Source organism: Larimichthys crocea, chromosome XXIV, assembly GCF_000972845.2.
Source record: "Larimichthys crocea isolate SSNF chromosome XXIV, L_crocea_2.0, whole genome shotgun sequence".
NCBI lineage: Eukaryota > Metazoa > Chordata > Actinopteri > Sciaenidae > Larimichthys > Larimichthys crocea.
In genome coordinates, this window is record NC_040034.1 from 4,073,946 (window position 1) to 4,099,070 (window position 25,125).

The 25,125-nt window shown below is 44.2% G+C and overlaps 2 protein-coding genes and 1 long non-coding RNA gene across 4 annotated transcripts; 1 reads left to right on the top strand and 2 right to left on the bottom strand.

Annotated features, from left to right (window-relative positions):
- Positions 1-11,206: 11,206 nt before the first annotated feature.
- On the bottom strand, positions 11,207-15,781 carry si:dkey-177p2.6 (cell division cycle-associated protein 4). The gene is made up of 2 exons (XM_010747652.3): positions 15,634-15,781; positions 11,207-14,410 (listed from the first exon to the last, which is right to left on the bottom strand). Exon 2 carries the CDS (start codon positions 14,404-14,406, stop codon positions 13,624-13,626), a length of 783 nt encoding a protein of 260 aa, XP_010745954.2. The 5' UTR covers positions 14,407-14,410; positions 15,634-15,781; the 3' UTR covers positions 11,207-13,623.
- A 104-nt stretch (positions 15,782-15,885) lies between these two features.
- LOC113744611 (uncharacterized) lies at positions 15,886-17,960 on the top strand. The gene is made up of 3 exons (XR_003461675.1): positions 15,886-15,982; positions 17,414-17,695; positions 17,788-17,960. It is a non-coding gene; the product is annotated as an uncharacterized LOC113744611 (long non-coding RNA).
- Positions 17,961-18,731: 771 nt separating this feature from the next.
- Positions 18,732-24,479, bottom strand: cdca4 (cell division cycle associated 4). 2 transcript variants are annotated; one of them, XM_010747654.3, is made up of 3 exons: positions 24,254-24,479; positions 21,599-21,736; positions 18,732-21,296 (listed from the first exon to the last, which is right to left on the bottom strand). In XM_010747654.3, exon 3 carries the CDS (start codon positions 21,285-21,287, stop codon positions 20,364-20,366), a length of 924 nt encoding a protein of 307 aa, XP_010745956.2. In that variant the 5' UTR covers positions 21,288-21,296; positions 21,599-21,736; positions 24,254-24,479; the 3' UTR covers positions 18,732-20,363. The 2 variants fall into 2 exon arrangements, with proteins under 2 accessions (XP_010745956.2, XP_010745955.2); XM_010747653.3 differs by lacking the exon at positions 21,599-21,736 and having other exon boundaries at positions 24,254-24,477.
- Between the last annotated feature and the right edge of the window lie 646 nt (positions 24,480-25,125).

The window sequence follows — 25,125 nt, forward strand, 5'->3', positions numbered from 1 at the left end:
TAAATAATCTTTATCAACATTTAATCATCAATCAGTCAAAAATATCAAACATTCTCCTCACAGCTTCTAAAATGTTTCCCGCTCTATATCTTTGTAGATCAAATATTTTTGGGGGTTTGGGACTTTTGTTTGGATAAAAGATATTTTAAGACATTACATTTAATTCAATACAGTTTAACCGTCACATATAATCATACAGGTACGATATCAATGAAACACCACAATCATTTCTTTGTGGAAATAATAATAAATATTCATCCTCATCCATAACGAATATTAAACAAACATGAAGAGAGTTACCAGCAGTAGTTTCTAATTTTAAGGTGGACTGTTCCTTTAACATTGTCCTGAAACAACAGACTCATTAGCAGCACCTGGTCTTTTCCTGAACATGTGACCGTAAGTGAAAGCCGGGCTCCTTCAGAGATTCACTCATCTCATCAGTAATGCCTCGAAGGCCAGATGAACGTGAAAAGAAGACGCAGGTTGAGAGCTTTTTAAAATGCGATTAAGACGTGGCAGCTGACCAGAGAGGAGCCGTACCTCCCCCAGGAGGAGGTCACTAATGCTGGCCGTATATTTACCCAGGTGGGGGTCTGCAGGATGACGTCCCTCACATTTCTGCAAACATCCTCTCTGTCAGCATCACATTTTATTAGAAAATCTATCAGGATGTTTCACCTGCCAGCTGGACGATAGCCCACAAATCTGAACAAATAATCGCTGCACTCATCCTGTTGGTGTTTGATCGTCAGTACTAAGTGATGCTGGGACCTGGGAGTGAAGCTTGCAGTGCATTAGCCAGGTCGGGACGAGCACTCAGATCAATACTGCAGAAATGAAAGGTAGCATTACGGTGACAGGCAGCAGGTTTCAGGTAGCTTCCCTTCTTCCTCCATAATGTTTTTACATTTGTGTGCTACACAGGAACAACAGGAGGAAGTCTGAAAACACGAGCGCAGCAATATTTCTAAATCATACTTCCAGTAGTGCTCCTGATGGGTGTGTCTGCCCAGCAGGGCAAAAATAATAATATCAGGTATCAGGGCAGATATTTTCAGTTACATCTGTGCTCAATGAAAAATGCAGTTTCTCTCCAGTGATGCAGCAAATCAGTCTGATGAAAGAAAATGAGCTATTATTCAGACGTGGGGAATAATTACAGTTATTTTATCCCATTGTGCTTCAGTTCAACTAATTTAATGATAAGGTTTTTGTTCCCGCTCCCTTTTTTTTAAAGTTGCTCTACTTTTGTCATTGTGAATCTGAATCTGTATTCAAGTCAGAGCAAATCCAGACAAATGAGATAATCTCTTTACATCGTTTCTTTTTTTCCTTCTTCTTGGCTACGAGCGGAGCGAATGACACAGCGTTTAGTGTTGGCACGAGTTCAAAAAACATTTCTAAAACCTTCAAATCAATTTCTGGCTTCAGAGAAAAAGGAGGACCACATGCAGGATTTTTCTTCATTTTCTCGTCATATTATTTGGAATTTTTCGAAGCATTTATCAGAAAAAAACACGTTACATGAGAAGGTTAGCGTGCAAAAAGACACGAGTCAGAACAAAGTGGACATCAGTAGCACTCAGTTGTGCTTTTCTGTGGTTTGTTGTTGATGCTTCTCGGGTGTCTTCTCGGGAGTCTTTCAAAAATGCTGTGCCATTAAATACACGGCAGAAGAGTTTTGTTTGCAGACATGTAACATACAACAATGCACATATTAGTACAATAGCAAGCCGGACTTCTTCGAATATCTGTCCAGATGCTGACCAATATTATTTCTTCTTCTTACGGACACACGTCTTACAGCGATGGTAAAACCTCCTCGCATTAAAACAAGTGACAGACGGTCACTGTCTCGTTTTTTAAAGACCCCGGCCATGTCCTCGCACATAAAACTGTTTCAGCAGCTGCTTAAAGTTGGAGCCACTTCATCACATTCTTTTAATTTCCTGTGTGTCCATTTCATGATCAAATATTTAGTCACGTAATGGTGAATGTAGAAGACAACAGCAGCATGCATATGAAAATGGTAGTTGCCCATTGTATCTATAAATATCTGTGCTGTGTTGGTGTGACATTCAATTTAGGCACATTGATCAGTTGCATCCTGTTTGCACAAGTAACTCACGTAACTAGGTGTAGATGTGGATGTAAACGCTGACTGGCAGTGTTCATCCAATGAACGTAAAGAGTTTGTAGTTCTCAAACCACCAGAGGGTAAAAATGCTGCCGCTGCCACATACTGTATGTATGGATGGATGGGTCAGAACTTCATTTAAAATCCGCTGAAACAAGAAATTTACATTAAATGAGTCCAAAATGTCAGAAGCTAAGATCTGTTATCATATCTGATCATTGGGCTGCTTCCTTCTGCCATTTCAAAACAGCAAAACTTTATTTACAAATGTCAGAATTAGGCGTTTCTGCAGTTGCTTATTTGTAGCCTCAAATTTCTTAAAAGAAGATTTGGATGTGATGAAAACAGTCAGCATGTCTTCCCACGGCAAAAATATATATATAAAATAAAAGAAAACAATCTGACGTCTCATTTTAAAACACAAACGATGATGAACTATAGACACACACACTGACATACGATCATCTTTAAAACTGAGCTGCTTATTTAAGTTGCTTATTTACACATGGAGCAGACAGTGAGCAGCAGAGTCGACATATTGTCTCTGTATGAAGGTGAAATGTTGGGAAACAGTAAAGATGATGAAACACTGAGGGATCTGTGCAGTCAGGTGAGGATTCACTATGTCCGTCACATAAAAACTATTGATCACAGCTGCTTTAAAGTCCATGATGTTAAAGTCCTGCACAGTGCTGCACCCACATCAAGCTGACTTCAGCATCATGAACAGGAACACAGGATCAGCTCTTCCTATTCTGGTCCCAGCAGTTTAAAACACAGCCGCGTTCTTTGCTCGTTCTGAAGCAGTGCTGATGAATTTGTTGCAGTTAACTCGCTGTGATGTCGGGAAAAGGTGTGCGACCTTGTGAAAAGTAAGAGCGCACTTCGTTTTCCCAGAGAAATGCGGCTGCTCGGTTTCACACAACACGCTGTGAAGAAGCAAACCTGATGGAAATGAGGCAGCGTCACATGGCAGCGAAGCCTTACACACATGTACACATGAGGACAAACACAACATGCATGCCACAGGCTTCATGCTGTTCTGCTGGAATGTGCACGGATGACTTGAAGTGATCCATACGCTCTGCTGGAGTCACGCAGATTTAAAATCGGACTCTGGGACTTTCATGTTCATTAGCAGAGAGCGCAGATGTGCAGGCTCACCTTGGCTGACTCGAGGGCGGTCTGCATACTTCAGCTGAACACGTTAAAGAGCAGAAAGTCCCACAAATACTGAGGCCAGCAGCCTCGTAATTATTTATCATAAAGCCCCTTTTATACTTTGAGTCCTCTGATCTTTCTTGGGTCCAGGCTGAAGCATCTCAAACTGTTTTGGATTGGTAACCATGAAAGAAGCTTTCTCTACCAGCAGGCCAAAGTTTCATTCACCGAGTGAAACCTCTTTATCTACACGATGGACTGGCTCCAATCCTCACTGACTTTGATTGGTGGTTTCAGACATTCATATTCTTTTATGATCATTTTAATTTGTCCAGTACTTTGGTTTGTGACTAAATAACCTGCAGAACAGATTTTTATAGAGGTTGGTTGGCGTCTCCGTCGGCGTAACCTCATCTGTAAACCTGTAGCACAGCAGAGCATTGTCTGTTTTCATTCATAGCTTTACAGTCAGTGACTCTGTGGCTTTGATTTGGTATTATTTTAGTAGAAATATGACAGGAAGTGAAAGAGGGGTGATGACATGCACCAAAGGTTCTCAGCTGGACTTTAACCGAGGACTCCGTGGCACCTCATGGTCAGCATGGTAAACCCCAAAGCCACCCAGGACACTGCATGAAACATTAATCCAGCTGTCACCCTGATCTGCCTGATCTGCGCTTTCTTCATCCTCCTGCTCGCTGCTTCCTTTGAGCGCTTGTTTGACTGTAGGAAACTCAACAACAAGGATGTTAAAGTGTCATTTCTCCTCTGTGAGCATATAACTCAGGATACTTGCAGTGTGAAATCTTCTCAGTCGTCTATGATACACCAGGTAATAATTAATCTGACGTACGTTGACTGTGGTGGAGTTATATTCTCAGGTGTCTTGAGGTGTTTTGTGTGACTCAGCTGTGTGGAAACAGGCAGCGGTGGTGTTGTGTAAGATAGATACAGCTGTAAACATCTCGGCTGGTGATTCTGATCTCCATCACGCTTTGCTCTCAGCGCTGTTGGAAATGAATTATGTCTCCATGCACACAGCGTGATTTAATTCTCCACGCACAGAAGAGGCATGTTGAAGACGTCGATGTCACTGACATGCTTTGACTTTGCTTTTGAAATGCATTTCTTTATGGAGGAATGTGATCTTAGTGGTCAGCAGAGATGTATAAAGTACTGGAGTAAAGGAGTGGAGTAGAAGTACAAGTGCTATATCAAAAAACTGACTTGAGTAGAAGTTGAAGTGTTCTTTAAACACCATACTTAAGTAAAAGTACTAAAGTATTCAAAATGTTTTGTACTTAAGTATTGCAAGTAGAAGTATGTAAAAAATGCTACTCAAGTACTGAAAGTAAAAGTACAAATAAAAGTACAAGTACTGTTGTTTATATTATTTCAAATATTTATTAAGGCACAACTTCTAATGTTACAGTGTTACAATGTTCATGGTAGAGTTCTGTGATTTCCCATGGTCTGTGAATGCGTCTGGATGAATGCGAGAGCGAGGGGGCGGGGCAGCAGGTGAGAGCGCACCTGGGTGAGTCAGGTGTATGACGTACGGCGCACGAGCGAGGTTGATGTGAGACCGGGACTGTTCTGTTGTTTTTTTGGCGTGGTTACGGCCGACAGTCACCGAGTCCTGTAACCAAACCGTTCAGCAATAAATGCAGTTTGTTCAATATCGCCTCGTCATTCATCACGTGTCCGGCTGGACGCTACAATAGTAACGAGTAACGATTCAGCACATGAAAAATGTATCGGAGTAAAAGTATTAAATTCATCAAAGATATGTAGTGCAGTAAAAGTAGAAGTTGGGGGAAAAAATAATACTCCAAAAAAGTACAGATACTGCATTTTAGTACTTAAGTACAGTACTTAAGTAGTTCCACTTCGTTACTATACATCTCTGGTGGTCAGTCCTGTCACCTCACAGCAAGAAGGTTCTTGGTTCGAACCTCGGCCTTGCATGTTCTCTCCGGGTACTCCGGCTTCCTCCCACAGTCCAAAGACATGAACAGGTGAATCGGTGACTCTAAATTGTCCGTAGGTGTGAATGTGAGTGTGAACGGTTGTTTGTCTCTATGTGCTGTGATGAACTAGTGACTTGTACCTCGCCTCTCACCTAAAGTCAGCTGGGATAGGCTCCATGATGATGAGGATAACTGTTACATGATGATCTTTTCTCTGTTTACATTTGTTGTAATTGAATCAGACTTCATTCTACATTGTTTATATCTGATGATAAAATATGTACTGGTATTTTTTCAGCTTCCAACATTGGTCGTGTTAAAGTGGTGGACTTGAGGCTGGGAGGTTGCTGGTTCGAATCCCCGCATAGACAGGTAAGTAAAAAGTTATTCCTCAGTTTCTCTTCTCGTTCAGCAGCCGTTGTTTCAGTTGTTGGGCGTGTGCGATTGTGAAACTGGGAGTTTCTGGATGAAATGTTTACGTAGTTGAGGTTCATGCACCGCCTCCGTTATTTAGTTTCCTCCCGTGTAAGACATTATGTTTGTTACCTCAGTGTGTTTGGCATTCAGAGGATAAGACTTGGTGTTTGTGTTGCCTCAGACTTTTCCATGTACAGACTTGAATCTGTTTCAAAACCTAATAACGAGTGATGAGTGGAATATTTAACCGTGTCTAAACACATTATAGGGTTGATCCAGACAGAATCATGTGTTGAACTTCCAGTGACCATGAGCGACCATTTTTATCTCTACGTGATACAAGAGATGTCTAGCAGTGTTGAAACAATGCTTTCCTCACAGAGCAGATGATTTAGGGGAAGGTGACAGCCCACGTCATCTCCTCTGTTAGAATAAAAACTAGTGACCCCGACAGACAATGAGACGCTTTGTACTTTAATTTCAGTTCAGTTTTGACTGAAAGACGAATTTAATTCTTTCTCCAAGAAACTTTGGACTTTCAGATCTGATTTATCCTCCTCCTCTCTGACAGGCAGTGCAGTGTAAGGGCTGCATGTGCAAATTAAGTTTGAGGTCTTAATGTCAAAAAAGTGACCTCAGTGGACCTGAGTGCTCAAACAAACCATCTGTGACAGCACCCACCTGTCAGTCAAAGCGTCCACGCTCTTAATCCTGCATAACTTTAAGCCTTAATATAACCTGAACAGGTGAGTTGTATATAAATTCACCCTCAGTGCAGGTGTCATGAGTTAGTTAGTCAGACGTCTAGTGTAGATTACAGTGATTAAAACTAATGATTAAAACATCAAATTAATTTAATCCAAACATTCCACAGAAGATCCATGAAGTGATTAATATAATATAACATCATTATGTCTGACTGAACGCTGTAACTTTTATCTGTAATCAATGCAGTTACAGCATACAGCTCAAAAATCTGCTCCCCTCTCACGTGACAAACATATGATGGAGCTCCATGTATGCACCTCCGCCACACGCATGTGTTTCATGTACATGCGAGCAGTGGCCGATGTGACTAATAGCTTCGACTCTGCCTTTAATTACCCACATTCATAATTCATTTGGGGCTAATTAGATTGAACCGTGCAGACAGCGCAGCCACAGTATCACTCTTGTTCAAGAACATGGGTTGGTTTCCGTCCAAGACTGATCATCATCCTCATCATCATCATCATCATGAAAACAGTCACAGCTGTTAAACTGTTATTGAAATACTTATTGAACTATGAAACAGGTCTGCAGCAGTTTGTTCGAACTGTTTACACCACGTACTCAGGATATATTTGACCAGTACAACAGATGTTATGTTATCCTCCTGATCTGCACTTCTCTTCCATATGTTTTCCATTTGGACTCCACTTACTCTCTCTCCATCATCATGGATTTAAGTTAAACTAAGTTGAAACTTTATTGATCATGTTGGAACGGAAATTATTTCTCCGCATTTATCCCATCAGGTAACCCGAGCTGGCACCTGTTGGAACATGCACAGGAACACACACATAGTGACATATATACTGGAGCGGTGGCCGTCATTTCACAGTGCCCGGGTGTACAGTGCCTTGCTCAAGGGCCCCACCAGCTGTCAGTGAGCCACGGCCATTTATGCACATTACACGCTACCTGCATGGCTGTGATGACACTGAAACAAAAATATTATAGGATTTTCATTCAAGTTTTTGTATTATTGTTGGTATTCAATGTTTCTAATTTATTTAATTAAAATTATATATCAGAAATTTCTCCGCATACAGTTTGTATATGGTCCGCATATGGTTTATACTTAATATCAGTATGTACGGAGATCCCGAGGTGTTCCCAGGCTAGATGGGCTATGTAGTCCCTCCAGCAGGTTCTAGGTCTGCCCCAGGGTCTCCTCCCAGTTGGAAGGCGCCCAGGGGAACCGAACCACCATCAGCTGGCTCATTTTTAACAGCATCGTACAATTTGTTTGTAAAATCTTACTCTGCAAAGTCACCGATAATTATAGCTGCCAAATAAATCTAGTGAGGTAAGAAGAACAATATTTCACTCTGTGGAATGAAGAAGTACAAAATACAGACAATCAAGTAAAGTGCTTGAAGATTAGGTACTTGGATGAATGAACTTTCCACCTCTGGTTCTGATACATTTAGTCCAAAACAGATCAAGCAATAAAAAACTAGTTTTGAAAATACAATTCTCATGGTCATGCTTCAGCATCATGTTGCCAAAATACATATTTTTAAATTTTTAAATTTTCACTTGCACAGAATCTGCTCCAGTGTTTTTACTAAGTCAGATCCAGTGAGGTCGTTTTGGCAGCAGTAGGTTGGCTACGCTCGCAAACTTTCCCTGATTTCCCCTTTTGAGTTAGCGAGTCCACGTGGTTGGGGGGTCACAACCTTTCCAAGAACCTCTTGATACAAATCAACTGTGCCTGTGACCCGCCTCTGTCTTACTGTTATTCAAGAAAAACAACATACCAGCAGCTAATTTGTTTCCCCGTGAAAAATGAATGGGAGCCTCTTAGTCAGAGGACGCCGGTTCAAATCCATTTCTACGTGAACGCTGGTGTTCAGGCCGTTCATCTTCGTCCTGTGCTTGAATCTCCACGGTGTCTGGAGGACCTTGTAAAACACTTACACATAATCCGATAAAAAGGAATTTATTATGTAGCTTGTCAGATACATTCCCATGTCTGGCTTCATCGGGAAGTCAAAGTTGAGACTTGAGTTACTCAAAGAGTCACAAGACAGGGACACAGTTCATTTTGAGACTGATCCTCTGATTAGATTTCACATCTTGATATTTTTTTCATAGCTAACGTTAAGTTATTAATATAATAAACTATTTCTGAATGTATTGGGTTCACTAGAACAAACCCTCATTCCAGCTTCTTACTTTGAGGACTTGTTTTTGTTTGGAAATTTGGAAACATCAACCTGGGCTTTACACATTTGTTAGACAAACAATGAAATGAGCAATTGAGAGAATAATTAAATTAGATTAAATCATCAGATTTCGTCAGCCTGTGCTGGTTCTGGTTCCATATAAGATGAATTAAATACTGACAGAGATATTTTTGTGCTGTGATTCAGGATCTTTAAGATAAAAACTCACAGAAATTCTAAGTATGCATCTTTTAGTTGAGGTCAGGAGACATGCTGTAACATTTTCAGACCAGTGCGGGGCGCTAAAACTCTTCACTTAAACCAGACCAATGAAATTCCTTTAGCACCAGCGCCGCAGAAGGAGAGGCCGGCAGGCGAGAAAAAGATGGAATTAATAAGAAGACGAAGACTAAGAAGGAACATCACGAGATTGAAAAACTACTTTGCATATTGGCAGTGATAGGTACAGTAACTGTGAAACGATTACTTCTTTGTTTACCAAGATAACTAACCTTTATATATTATACAGAACCAAAGTTAACTTTCTCTGGACTCACAGCCGTTTACCTGCAGTTTATCTGAAGTTATTATGAAGCGTCATCTGTCTCAGTTCAAATCAAGTTGGTATTTTTCAAAGTTTCTGTCTTTTTTTGTTTCTTTTCTTCAACCACAGCTCAGCACAGAGACACAAAGTGAACTAAAGATAATAAGATATTCACATGAAGGCATCATATTAACTATGAACAGGAGGAAACACACACTTCGTATGTTCATCTGACTGTTGTTTTAAGACGTGTGAAGTGTTTCGATCTTCTTTAGTGTGTTTGTTCTAACAGCTCGATCCATGCATCCATCGGGTCCATCCCTTTGTTTTTTTTTGCAGCAGAGGTTGTTTGTTCTGAGAGTGTGTGCTGAGTCAGCCTGGTAGACGGAGCCAAAGCCCGGCTTAACTCCGCCGCAGTAGGCTGATGTCTGCCTGCAGAGAAACATTAAACCCAGACTGACACACCGCAGCACTCTGCTGGGCCACAGGCGGACATTCAGATATTTATACGACTGAACCACACCAATATGCAGTGTCATCGCCGATGATAGATAGATAGATAGATAGATAGATAGATAGATAGATAGATAGATGTGTCGACCATGTGTTGTGTGGTAGCTGTAGCAGTGGTTGTGTGTGTGCAGTAGCACACGTGTTGCTCCTCCTCGTGTGTGACCACTCCCTGAATTCCAGCCCTTAACAAAAACAACATCTACTGTAACTCTGCCTCTGTGCGAGTCCCTGGAGACTCAGTGATGTGCTGAAAGATGGAAGAAGAAGAAGAAGCTGCAGCGAGAAAGCAATGCAAAAGAGAGAAGAGCACAAAGAAACCGAAAAGAGAAGACGGCACATTTAGGTTAAAATTCCCTCCCCAGCTTCATGTCTGAAGCTTTTTGTTGTTGTTTAGGTAGAATTGACAGACGTCACTGAGTCATGAACTTCATCTAAGTTTGAGGAATTTTATTTTTGTTGTTTTAGAGAAGAAGTTTTTGAAACAGATGGCTAGAGTTTCAATGAGTGTGTAGGATGTTGTGGCATTTAGTGGTGTAGTTACTGAGGGCGTACGTCTCATATCACCTTCTCCTGCCGAGTGTGGAAGCCACAGAAAACCAGAACTACTGTAGAAACATGGCAGGTCAGCATGGTGGCCTCGAAGCCAATGCAGAAGTGCCAAAGTGCAGTTCCTCTTGTCGTCCACTTGAGGCTGGCTCCAGAAGTGAGTCAGAAGTGTCCAACATGTTTACAGCCTGGTACAACATGTTGCCACTCGAATAAATTAGATAAATAGTACGGTCTTCTGTGTCAGTGTTGCTTCATCTCATCACCGTAGAGTGTTTGAGTATTGACCTGTAGTGCTGCAGAGGGTGAAACATGATCGGGCTCCTCACTCAATGCTTTTTCCATAACTGGAAAGTGACATTCCTCTGAGCCTCACTCATAAGAACTGAACTGCTGGATTCACTCAGGAGCTCCGAGGCTGGTTCTGAGCGGGGATCGGGTTCACGATGAAGCTGCAGAAAAACAACAAACAAGCCACCAAGGCATCGACTAACACTGAGAAATATGCTCCGTCATGCTTTTACAGGACACCAGCACATGTCTGCATTTCAGGCAGGGGGTCAGCAGGTGGCGCTCTCTGCTTCAGTTTGACTCCTCAGGTCTGCATGGAAAAACATCAGCAGGGGGATTTTGCCCTGATCTAGGACTTCCAGGCTGTTTACTGCACATAACAAGCTTTACCATGCAAGAGCTGTAGGTTAGATTACAAACATGGTTAACCAGTCACAGTAAAGAAGGCAGGGGGATGGTCTGAGGGAAAGGTTTCCCTGGGAGGCTGAACTCAGGGTAAATAGGCCCAAGAGCTGCAGAAAAACATGCAGTCAGTCATGTATTGACTAATACCTCATTGTGTATGCATGGCTGGTGTGCAGCTCGGTGTTTGTTGGAGAGGCTGGGAGTAATAATTTGTTTCAGGATCAGTTTTTTATGATCAGGTCTGTGGTGTTACATAACGAGGACAATGAAGACACACACGCTGCAGTTCAGGGTATTTTTTAGTGTATTATTGAATAAAATCTATAAAATATTCCACAAAAAATACAATACATTATTAATTACCATCGTATTACTTTTATCAAACCCATCCTTCAGTTACATTTAAATCATAATCAGCATCAACAACATACAGCTTGTGCTTTACAGACCCGGCTGGCGCTCTCTGACTTTCATACAAATATAAATAACACTGCAGATTTCTGCTTTCTGTTGTTCGGTTCTGTCGGTGACAGATTATGTAAATGAGAAGTGGATTTATTTATTTCACAGGCTGAAGTCCAACAGATTCACACTGCCTCACTGTGCAGAGCAAAAACAAGTTGTTGTTGGAGCAGCCGTGTGCTCCTCGTACATCAATCTCGCTCCTCGTACATCTCATGTGATTGGTCGGTGGTCTGAGTCTGGGCAAAACAAGCTCTGAACTCCTCCTACCGAACACGTGACACAAGCTGCTTCCTCCCACCCCTCCTCCTCCTCCTCCACCTCCTCCTCCTCTTATTTTTCCCTCCCAGCCCTCTCTGCCACCTCCTCCCTCAGCTAGTTCACTGTCGGCCTGTCAGGATACATTAAGCTCATATGCCAGTGGTGTGTTCACTGAGCACAGAAAAAGACCAAGAAGAAGGGAGGGACGATGGCGGTTCTGGCGCTCGGTGCTTTTACATAACACCTCGCCACAGTTTTTATCAATGAGGCTCGAGTTTAGACGACCACAAAAACCTCGACACCAATAAAACTCAAGTTCAGTAGTAAGGCACGTTGTCGACACGAGACAAGAGATGGAGACGAGGACAGATCACTTTGGTCTGACAGGAGAAGCGTTGAATTCGATTGGATTTTTTTTCAGCCGAGTAGAAACGATGAAATAAATCAGTCCATGGCTCACGGCGTAAAAACAGGAGTGTCCAGGTAAACCAACAACAGACAGACATCAGGAGGTAGAACAGGAGTAAACCGGACAGTGAAGGTCGGACAGTCCTTCGTTCACTGCATCTCTTCTGCAGGACAGGTGATTGTTGCAGGTAGAAACACGTAAAAAACGGCTTAAAAAACTCCCAACGTTACAATAAAAATTCATACATCATGGCCATAAAAATACACACAGGCTTCTGTTGTCGTTTACAATTCTCTGACACATGGCAAAGTTGTCCTGATTGTTGACTCGAGGCGATCGGCTCCTCAGTCAGAACCAGACTGGGATTACATTACTGTTTAAAAAATACACGTTTTATGCTGCGTTCATGACACGTCGCATTTACCGTAAACACAAGCTGCCGAGAAGGATAAACTGTTCACATGGTGAAAGGATGAGGATGTTTCTTCTACAGGCTCTGAGAGTTTGAAGACATGGCAGCCGATGCACTGACAGTCCAAGGTCATTATAAGTTACACTCACACCCAAACAATAGACTCTACATATAAAGAACAAATAATATCTGCTGCAGTTTGTGGTTTTTCATTCATAAATAATAATATTAGATAAAGGCGATCCATCGAGTTCTCTATCAGATGTCATCCTTTTTCTTTTTTAACTTCTTTGGCTGTTTTACTGTCCGCCGTCTGACTGCTGCACGCCAACAGCCACAAAGACTCATTAAAGATCTCGTATGGAGCAATAACTCAGATTGTACACTGAAAGGAATCCCAGGCCTTTGCCCTCCCGGCTCGCTAAAGCACACCCTCTTAAGTAATTGAAGAGATTTTAATTAATAATCAACCCGGGTCTGATCTGACAGCCCGAGTGACGCACGCACCTCGGCGGCTCAGGTTTCTTCTTCCTGAGTGGTGGATTCACTCAGAGAGGCGCTGCAGCAGCAGCTTTCACTTAAACTTAATAAAACACGGAGGGAAAGTGGCACAAACACGGCAAGGTTGGAAATTTAAGGTTCCATCTGCGTTTACAGTTTTACCCAATTCAGGAAAATCCACCTTGACGCTCTTAGACTGTTACACGGCATCAGTCTGTTGGTTACAACACTTCCTTTACAAGTGTTGCACTTTAGGTGTTACACCTTAGACAAGCCTCCAATACTTTTACTACAGATTATTCACCCACTACCCAAAACACGACAGCAGTGTTTGATTCGATGAACCGTCTGTATGTTAGTTAAACAGTATAAAAGCGTTGAGTGGATGTTTCCTTTCTGTCTTAATCCACCATAATAAATATTTCATGTCTAATTTGAGGCACACACTTGTGTATGTAACTCAAGATGCTGCCTTTAAACGAGTTACATACAACAGAATTATTGTTTAATTCTACCTTCAACTACCTGAACCAGACGGAGCCTTAAAGATCCAAAGTCACGAGTCCATCAACCCTCAGATTAGTCCTTGTTCCCCTTCTCCACTTTCCAAGTTCTTGATTACCGAGTGCAGTAAATGTTCAGGAGTTTGTGCAGCTGATCAGGACTTTACCAGAATCTCCATGATGTGGTCCAGCTCATTCAGGTCCATCAGACAAGACTGGAGACTCCCAGCTGAGGCGTGGCTGGACGGGCGCATTTTAACGTCCTCATCCGCCCAAAGCGACACGCTGACGGGCCACAGGGAGCCCGCCGCCCAGGCAGAAGGCAGATCGGAAGTCTCGTACATGGACGTGTCAATGTCCTCAAAGATGTCGTCCAGGGCGAGGTCGCTGAGGTAGCCCATGGCGTTTACTGCGTCACTAAAAGAGTTGATCGTTGCAGGTGGAAGTGATCTCTGCTGGTCGGGCGAGCTGTTTGCCTCCTGAGAGGGGAATTCTGGGGACAGCGGTGGAGACAGAGGCAGGTTGTCCCCATCTCCCTCTGAACAGCCGGGGCACGTAACCGGCATGTCCTCCCTGACGTCGTCCCTGAGAAGGCAGGAGTCAGCGTGGACGTTGTTGAGGAGCGTCTCCGACGTGCAGGTTTCCACGCCGTCGCTCTGCATGTCCTCCTGGATCTGCCTGAGCGTGTTGATGAGCAACACAGAGCGACGCAGGCTGAGCTCCACCCCGGCCTGGTAGTGCTGGAGCTTCTCCAAGCAGAGGCCGAGCACCAGCTGACGCTGCTGCAGGTGGCTCATGTCAGATTCTGATGGAGCCACGTGGAAGCTGCCCTCATCCCCAGGACCTTCCTCCCCGTTCTTCCCCTTCTCTGCAGGTAGAGCCTCGGCCTCCAGGTCCGCCAAGCAGCTCCACTTTCGCTTCACACCGCGGCCCAACATCGACCTACATCAGCAGATATATGCATGTTAGAGGCGATGCATTTTAAAGACAGTGTTCAGTGGTTTTCACAGATTACTGATGTGCCGATATAACCACGACTGAGAAGTTTAACTGAACTAATTATGAACATGAAAGAAAATAACAAGTTATTATTCTTTAACATGTAAAATGATTTTAAATATACATTGTAGACAGATTCTAAAGGAGCTGCTGCTTCTCTGTTAATCGATCTCGACGTCTCTGACTGTCACGGTTTGTAAATCACAGTCCACACTGCTGGATAAACACCAATATATTACACATATATATTATATATCATACATAGTTACATAAACGCTAATGTCAGCTGAGAATATTTAGTCTAAAATCGTGTCATCGACTCTTTCAGACAGACTCACACGTTATTGATCTATTATATATTCACTGTATGTGTGTGTGTGCAGATACCGTTTATGTAACTATGTATGGTTATAACTGCCTGTGTGTGTGTGTGTGTGTGTGTGTGTGTGTGTGTGTGTTGCTGACATGCAGCATCTAAACACTCTTTTACATCACACACCTCATGCACACGTTCATGCACTGATGGTTGCAGTTTCAGAAGCTGAACACTGACACATGGTGCAAACCTCTGAGGTTCAGATACTTTGACATGCACGACCTGCAGATACTACACTATATGCACTGTAGCATGCACAACATTTACGCTTTAAAAAGGTATTTAATATAATAATGTTGTGCACAGAAACTTGAACAGTGGCTGAGATTATTTTTGGGAACACTGAGTGACACATTCAGGATCACATCAGGCTGCATCCAGTTTATGTAACAGCTCCAACCTTTATTCCCTCATTCACTTTGAACAAGTTTGGGTGGATGTCTGTGTCTGTGTGAGTCACGATGAGACACCTCTGCAGACTGAGACTTTACTCATCCACACACACACACACGGTTACTTCACTGAGACTCATCATGAGAGTTTGACCCATTTAAAGCTTAAAACTCATTTAACTGGCGGAAAAACAACCTGACTAATTAAACTATGACTGTTCCTGAAGTATCCTCTTTTTAAATTACTATAATAACTGAATTATTTCCCTCCATCCCACTTACAGGACCCCTGAAGATCAGCCTAACCCTCCCGGTGCCCGGAGGACACAGCAGCTCCGTTAAACTTGGAGACATTAGTAATTAGTAATTAGTAATTAATTAGTAAGTTTCAGTCCCACCTGTCGTGTCCTTCCACAGAGTCATGAGCTGCGTCAGTCCGTCGTGTCTTCGGGCCCTTGTCGCTCCGTCGCCGCGTTCCTGAGCTGTGGAGCTCCGGGAATAAGAGGAGCGCTCGCTCCGGTCCGTCCACGGCGGCAGGGGGGGAGGAGGCGGAGCCGCGGCCGACGCTCGGAGCTCCTGGCCGGGCGATGATTGGTCGGCTGGGCCGCTGAGCTGCCTCCGCCTCCGCCACTCACGGGGCAGCGAATGTGCGGCCGCCGCCGCGTTCAGGGCCGCCTCGGAAAAGTCAGCAGCGACAACGGAGCACACGTGTAGCAGAAGTCAGGCAAGATGATCAAGAGATTAAAGGTTATTATAAATACACAACAGGCACTAAATAGAATACAAAGAAGTATTCAGATACAGTGTAAAACTACTTCTACTTTTACTTAAAATAAGTGTCACAGTGTTCATCAGTTAATAAAAGTAATGCCACAACATTAAGATGCATTTAAAGGTCTGCTGTGCTCTGTGCAGAATATGGCAGACACTGAATATAATATGTATATCTCTGTGTTCATTGGTGTATAATTAACTAAAGATAATTATTGTGTTTTTAGACCCTCAGACTGAGACTGGTCCTCTTCCACAGAGTCCACCATGTTTCTACGGTAGCCCAGAATGGACAGACCTAAACAAATATCGGCTCTATAGACAGATTTACGTGTCACAGACGCTGTATTTTCTCCATCACGCTGATCATGGCCGTTCTAGTCAATGTTTCAAACCTGAAACATTGACACGATCAGCCCCGTGTCAATCTGCACAGAGCAGCTCGAGCTGACAGGAAGCCAGACACAGACACAGACGCAGCATAGAGAATCTGGTCGATTTTCAAAATAAAACACGCCCGTGCATGCCAGTGTGTTTTGTGTTTGAAGGATAGAAAGATTACAGACATCTCCAGTCGTCATGAACACTGTAGTCACTCAAACCACAGGCCTGTCTCACAGTGGAGAAAGAAAAAAGCTGTGAGGACACGTCAGTCTGAATGTAACAGTGGCCCAGAATTCAATATATAGAAATAAAAATGTGTTTGTGTGTTAAAACATTATCAAATAAATATAAATTCATCAGAGTTAGAGAAATGCCTGGAATGCTGGGAGAGTTGCAGCGAGCCTGAACGCAGCATTTTAAAGGGACAGATGACGCAGGAGGAAGAACGTGACAGGAAGCCGGAGGAAGGCAGCACCAAATAAGGAAAGTCTTCATTCACGTTTCTCAGCCTCTTCCTTCCTCCAGAAGCATCACAGCATCACTCCTACTTCTGCTTTCAGCCGTCACCACCAAACACACTCTGTAACGTCTGTGTGTCCGTTACAGAGACCGCGAGCGCGAAAAAACCACAACGTGGAGTGAGTGAATTATAACAGCCGTGTGTGCAGTTTAGTTTATTTAATTCATCTCTCAAACACAGCTAACAGAAGTTTATGAGAGGCACCTGAAGGCAGCATGAGACACAACCTGCAGTTCCTCTAACGTCCACCTGAGGCTGGCTCCAGAAGTGAGTCAGTCTCCATAAGTCCCCATGTCCAAATGTCCAACTTCACAGCAGAAATAAACATGTTTACAGCCTGGTACAAAAAACAGTTTTGGTCTCTGTAGCTAATTTCCCCGTTCATGACAACTGTACTGAGGGTGAATTTATATACAACTCACCTGTTCACATTATATTAAGGCTTAAAGTTATGCAGGATTAAGAGTGTGGACACTTTGATTGACAGGTGGGTGTCGTTACAGATGATCCACGTCTTTGCCGACCTTTGAATTAGCCGGGAGGCGGGAGAAGTAGGTCTACCAACATGGCGCTTCATGAACCTGTGGGTGACGTCGCGGACACGCCGTCCATCCTTTGTACTGTCAGCGGTAAGCACGCACATTTGTAAAGGTGTTGCAGTCAACACGTGTATTATCAGGTATTATCAGGTTTTGTGGTGTTGAATGTCAGGTTTTGCTTCCAGACGTGTCAGAGGTGAAGAAACATGTCACCCGTTCACATGACACGGTGTAAACGGAGTTCTGGTGCGTCTCGTCTGCTGGTTTTCACTGTTCCTCTGTCGGAGCTTTCTAAGACACAATAGTCTCTTTCTCTGATGACTTGGTTTTTTCCTCAGGCTGCGTTTGTGCTGAGTCACCGAGAAGCCATTAATCTTTAACTAAAGGCAAACCAAGACGAGGCAGGCCGACGTGCAGAGTGAGCCAGAGCTTTACCAATAAATACCTTCTGACAGTTTCAGACAAGACTTTGGGATTTTTTTATTGGAGCGCTGCATGTTTCAGAACACGAGAGGCAAAAGCAGAATTCATTATTAATAGAAAATCCCTAATTCCACAGTGAATATGTTAGCTGTACGCTCTGCCCTGACCTGCAAACACACAACAGTCCTGTTCTGTTGAGTCCATCGTGCGTCTCTCTGCATATCTAACACGCGACCTCGCGGTCCGACATCATCACATGAGAACACGTGAGGACAAAGGTCCTCCTGCAGCCGAGCCACGTCCAAGTCACTGCTCAGTTATTACAAGTGAAAACGGAGCCAACACCTTCAGGATTTACCTGATCGTGGCAGCTCGGATTACGGATTTTAACAGATGTTTTAATAACTGACACGAGTATTAAAAGGTTTTGACTCCATTCACTCTAACCCAGTTCCCCCGGTCACTTAAATCTCCACTATTAAAGATTGACTGGTGATATTCTATACTTTTCTTTAGGTCAATAAATCCCATGAGAAGACCAAACCCGACAATGACTCGATCCTACATAAAAGTATTGTGTATCCAAAGCCTCAGATATCTTATTCCTCTGTGCATGTTTGTCCAAACATTATAGAAAACGCCAACAATGAGCCGCAGCACCGCATCGTTTCTATACGATGAACATCGCCCAGCTCGACTTTGAAACCAGGTTCAGCAGATGAAATATTCAGAGCGGTTTATCCATGAAGTTAATACAGGTCAGTGAAGTGTAGAAAGGAAACAGATCAACACACAATCAATAGTTGCACCTTTTATTATAAAAAATATTTACAAAGATGCTACAATGTTTTTTCCTTAATATAAAAAAATGCATACATTTTACAACGGTAATTAGTCTTTGAAGTTCTAGCTCCCATTCAGACCAGAAGTGACATCCTTCAGGAGTGTTGTGGTAAGGTATTAAGCGTGTCGTAATACTGTATTCTTGTCAATACATTTCGTTTGCCTGAGTTTAAAATCTCTTCATCGTGATAAGGAACAATTTTGAAAGAAATGCGTTTGATTTTCCACATCTTTAGGAGAAAAGGCAACTGTTTGCATAAAAGGAATTAAAGGACATTTGAGTCGTATACAATCATTTTGAAACACGTATGACAGAGCTGCATAGTGATTTGAATAGTAACCCGGTTATTATTATTACTAATAATAAAAAAGGTGAGGAATAAATAGGTACTGCATTCAAAACGGAGGGAGAAATTTGGATAAATATAATTTCATCGGGCCTCGTGGTTGATTTGAAGTCAATGTGGCATGTCTGTACCTAGATATAATAAATACAATAAATAAAACAACAATAAATTAGATTGGGTTAACACACAGAATTCTTCATTTGCAGTTCTAACAAATGAGAGAAAGAAATATGGCTTCTTGATGCAGTTATCACCCCGTGGTTTCTCCAAATGCTTCAGGAAAAAAGCAGTTATTATTATTGTTATTAGATTTGTATGTAAATCAGGACGGGAACCTGTTAACTTACCAGTAACAGTCAAATCTGAACCAGCGCCGCCGCCACAGCCGCCGCCTCACCGACCTGTGCGGCGGGGCAGGCGGGCGAGCGGCGGTCATTTCCACGTCCTGCGTAAAGCTTTGAGAAAATGAAAGAACAGCGCCTAGAAAGTGTGACGGTGCCCGACGTGCACCGGTTACAGTCCACTCGTTATACCAAACCATGGGAAGACTGGCTACATTAAAATCTTAAAAACCGCTTGGGAGGGAAAAATAATAATAATATCAAATGATACTTGCAAAATCCCCCAGCTGTATAATGCAAAAAATATATTTCTATATACACATACGTACATATACATATATTCCATTCATAATTGCTCAAATCTTTAGGAAAATATGCATTGATTCATAGATTTGGATTTACAATTTGTTCTGGTTTTCTGCATGTAGTGTGATGAATTGTTCCTCAGTCCATGTAACAATAAATAGAAATGGACAAAATGGCAGAGTACGACCGGAAGGAGCTAGTATGACAGAATGTATGACAGACGTAAACATGGAAAGTACGTAAATAAGAATGCATCATGGTATAGGTAATTATCTTTGCCCTCTCACAGATATTGGCGTGTTTTGGATTTCATCGACAAAGTAGGAAACTAACTGCGTCGTCCACGTGAATCCCAAAATTCATGAATTTGATCCCCTTTGCTACGTGTTGCCAATCACATGTTTCTGAATAAAAGATGAAGGTCCCAACAGCAGCTGCCGACTCGCCTAAGCGGCCGTTAGAGCAGACTAACTACGCCCCAAACAGCCGATCCCAAAAATCTACCCGGCTCGCTGTTAATTTCCCACCTTGTCCCAAAACCTCCCAACAATCTCCACGTGTAACAATACCACATACAGAACATGCACATGTGTACTGTGCATAGTCTGGAAAGAGTCTGAGGGATCAGTACAGGCCAAAGGAATGTTCGGAGTTTCAGGATCCCACTATGATCTCCATGATGTGGTCCAGTTCGTTCAGGTCTGACCTGCAGCTCGAACTGGAGCTCAGGGTGGTCGGCCCGTGAGAGGAGAGGCTCTCCAGCAGATCGTACGGCCCCATCTTCGGGGCGCTCTGCATGCCTGTCAGCACCGTGTCGAGGTCATAGTAGGACGGGTCCACGTCTGAAAACAGTTCCTCGAGCGCAGGGTCAGGGGGCGGCGCCGGGTGCTTGATCTCAAAAGTCCCAAAAACCTGCTCCCCTGTCCTGGAGTCTGCGCTCAGGTGGTCCCGATCTGCCTCCTCTCCCTCCGACACACACTCCTCGCTGTCCTCCTCTTCGTCCTCCTCGCACTCGCCGTCCTCCTCTTCCTCCTCCCAGCAGGGTCCCATGCCAAAGGGGCCTGCCAGGTAGGAAGCAGAGGACAGCTGGGGGGAGACGGGCGACAAAGTGGACATGGTGACCTCCGTCTCCACGTCTCCCTCCATCACCACCTCCTCGGCGTGGTAGCCCTCCTCCAGACCTACCACCGAGAAAGGCTTCGGGCTCTGTCCGGCCTGAGCCGCCGCGTCCGTCTGCCGGCACAGCACCTCGGTGGCCACCAGGCGGTCGGCGGGACACTGTGCGGCCGCCAGGGCCTGGGTCATGATCTGCCAGGTGCCGTCCTGGGTCATCTCCTCCTGGATTTGCCGCACCGTGTTCGCGATGAGCACCGAGCGGCACAGGTTCGGCTCCACCAGCATGTGGCAGAGCTGCAGCTTGATCAGCGACATGTCAAGCAGCGACTGCCGCTGCAGGCTGTAAGAGGACGTCAGCGTCCGAGCCGCCACAGATGGAGCTGCCGGCGGGACCTGGTCGCCAGCGGAGACCGGCTCCTCCCCGGAGTCTGAGAACTTGCGCTTGGTGCCCTTCGGGAACATGTTGTCTCTCTGTGTGACGGCGAGGAGACAGAAAACACAGTGAGACATCAAACGGCGACACTTAATCTGAATCAACCAATTAATCACTCTGACAAACACACAAAATGCCTACTGTTCTGAATCTCTAGTGAAAAGAATAAGTGACATGTAATTAATTATGTGAATGTGTGATGTCATGAGGCTATGTGGTGGAGCTACAGCTACAATCTGCTCAACAGCAGCTGTGACTTTATCAGTACACTACAGGTTGAATGAACTACAGTAAACAGTAAATTGTTTGTTGTAGTTTTGGTTCTTAAAGTTTGCTATACCTTTCCTGTTGAGAGGCACAGGCAATAGCAATGCAGCTTGGTCCCGGCTGCAACGCTTCAAGTACTTTTGTACGAGCGACAAGCAGCTTTTGTTCAGCACCATTTCTGCCCATTTTAGGCCAGTCTGAGGCAAGACTCCTGCTGGGCGGAACAACCACACTTTTAACAGACCACTGAGCCACCGAAAATAGCATGGTTACCAACTAAATGCCGACGCTGCATCAAAGTAAGCACAGACTAGAGAGACCATTGTCAAAAAACAAAAAAACAGCACTCAAGTTACATGATCAGTGCACTCAGTCTTTCCCCACTGCCACCTGTGATCGAGAGAATATCCTAATCAATATAAAAAGCTGCTTTTAAAAAGGGTAAAGGTGATAAGAATTAATACAATATTCACAATACAATGTACCACCATGACCCACTAATGTTTACAAGGGATATCAGGTTTCCAGTTCTACACACGACACGCTTCAAAAACTAGTAGAACAAGATTTTCACTTTCTCTTCACTGAGGGAGGGGAAGAAAAGTAGAGTCAACTTCCTTCTTACACCGTTTGGAGCACACAGATGTCTTACAGGAACAAAACAGCACTCGTGCCAACGTTAACGGCCCTCCGACTCCCCGAAATACACACGGGATGCAAGTAAACAGGAGCCTGCGCTCTGAACAGCAGCACTGTGGCATTTCAGTTTCCATCAGACAGAAAAAAAATCGTGTGCAGTGTCCGGCTGTGTCTCCTCTGTGTAAAAAAAACAAAACAAAAAAACAACCTGTGGGCAGGGCACATGAGTGAATGAGTCCACTTTGCTCCAAACGTCTACATCACAGAACCAGGGGTACAATGGGAAAAGTGTTGGTACATGTTGGACTGTAAAAGCATAAAATTAGAGTTCACAGACAAACAACAAAGAGTTGTTAACAACTTTTCTGCTTAATGCATCTCCACGGCGACAGAGAAGAAGGTTTTAAAATGCCGGTCAAAACTATAAAGCCCTATAATCTGTGGAAAACACACCATCTGTAGATTAACACATTGGAGCACTCAGGGGGGTGTTGCGCAAGATTTTACAGCCAACGGGAAAAAAAACAAAACACCACAAAATTTAACATTTTCAACATATGATCAAACATGTAATGAAGAAATATTGTGATTTCTAACCCGTCCACAGTCACATGACATCAAACGAGGAGAAATAAAAGATTAACAGCTACCGTCTGATGAATCATCTGGAAGCAGCACCAGGTTTCAGAGAAAGTTTAACACAAGTGGATCTAACGCACACACTGGAGGTGTGTGTGAGTCCTCGCTCGCACACACACACAGTAACATTTCCTGACAGTGGACAGAACATAAAACAAAACAAAAACTTCTGAAGGAACCCGGGGATCTAAAACACAAAGGCAGGGTGAGAACACAAAGCATGGACGTGAGTTGTCTTCTCGTGTGGTGCGTTTTTTTGCTGGGCCCCTGTTAAACAAGAGACACTACAGATCACTAACAACAGCGTGGACAAAGATTTCAGATAGAAAAACGTAACGTGAGCAGGAAGACCTGCGACCTGAGAGAAAGCACACTGCACACAGAATTAACACACATGGTTACAGATGGATCTGCTTCAGATTCATCATCAGTCTATAAAAACAAGCATCGCTACTTTATGCATTTCTTTTATTGTTCGTGCACCTGTAGCAGACAAACACACATAATAAAGAGGCTGCAGTGCTACTATTATTGTCTTAATCTAATAAATTATTATATTTATTGATAAATTCACTGCAAGACATTGTTATTACACTTTAATATATGTATGTATTGATGTTGTCTGCTAGAGATGCTTTAAATGTTGTGATTGGAACAAACATTTCACAGTTTAACAGCTGACACTCATGTGATGCAGAGTAATAGAGTATTCTATAGATTACATGTGCATGTGTGCAGACACAGTGGCTCTCTCCGGAGCCAAACAAAATGCAGCCTGTCTTCACGTCCTCGGTCCCAGCATGGCCCATCCCCCACCGCCCCGGAGAAGCAGCTTTCACAGCCCGCCGTGAGAAACCGAACAAATAACCCTCACACACAAACACGGGCGGGCACTCGTCCTAAAACGTTTCCCCGTCGAAAACCCAACGGAACCGCGGTGGTCCGGCCGGTGAGAGGCGCCCTGGCCGCCGCAGAGAGCGCGTCGGGCGGCCTGTCCGCCGCTGCCGCATGCTTTGTCTCCGACTCTCACCGAGGCCATTTTGCGCTAGTGGCGCTAACGGCTAGCCGGCTAGCAGCTAACGAGCTAACGCCAGTCTGCGCTTATGAGCCGCCTGCTAGCTGAAGCTAGCTGAAGCTAACCCGGGCTAAAGACGCTCAGTGAGGCGGATAGACGCAGACACAGCCCGCATGAGGAGGCTCCACCGCCGCTATCTGTTATTTTATTTAAACTCACTAATAAAATGTGCTAGCCACTGTTAGCGTGAAGCTAACTAGCCCCAAACAGCGCCCTCCCTCCCTCCCGTCCCCCCGCGCTCCTTCCTCCTCTCTCGGCCAAAAACAAGAGTTTCCACCGCGGCGGGGCTCGCTAACTTCCCCAAAACAACACACGCTCACCCGGGTTAGAAAAGCCGACTATCGACGGGTGGTTCAGGGCGGTGACCGTACTCACCTCAGTGTTCGTGTTATTTTATTCCCGTCTCGGTCATAGGATCGACGGCAGGGAGAGCGGAGATCAGGTTCAGATGAGATCATTCATGCCACGGCTTCAAAAACTGAACTACCTCTGTCCTCCTGCTGCTGCTGCGGAGCGAGGCAGGAGGAGGCAGGAGGGGGAGGGGAGCGGCTACAGCCAGCCATATGCCTGGGATTCCTCTCTAATGATCCTGCTCCTCTCTGCTCCTCTATGATGATCCTGCTCCTCTATAATGATCCTGCTCCTCTCTGCTCCTCTATAATGATCCTGCTCCTCTCTGCTCCTCTATAATGATCCTGATCCTCTCTAATGATCCTGCTCCTCTCTGCTCCTCTATAATGATCCTGCTCCTCTCTGCTCCTCTCTAATGATCCTGCTCCTCTCTGCTCCTCTATAATGATCCTGCTCCTCTCTGCTCCTCTCTAATGATCCTGCTCCTCTCTGCTCCTCTATAATGATCCTGCTCCTCTCTGCTCCTCTCTAATGATCCTGCTCCTCTCTGCTCCTCTATAATGATCCTGCTCCTCTCTGCTCCTCTCTAATGATCCTGCTCCTCTCTGCTCCTCTATAATGATCCTGCTCCTCTCTGCTCCTCTCTAATGATCCTGCTCCTCTCTGCTCCTCTATAATGATCCTGCTCCTCTCTGCTCCTCTATAATGATCCTGCTCCTCTCTGCTCCTCTATAATGATCCTGCTCCTCTTTGCTCCTCTCTGCTCCTCTCTAATGATCCTGCTCCTCTCTGCTCCTCTATAATGATCCTGCTCCTCTCTGCTCCTCTCTAATGATCCTGCTCCTCTCTGCTCCTCTATAATGATCCTGCTCCTCTCTGCTCCTCTCTGCTCCTCT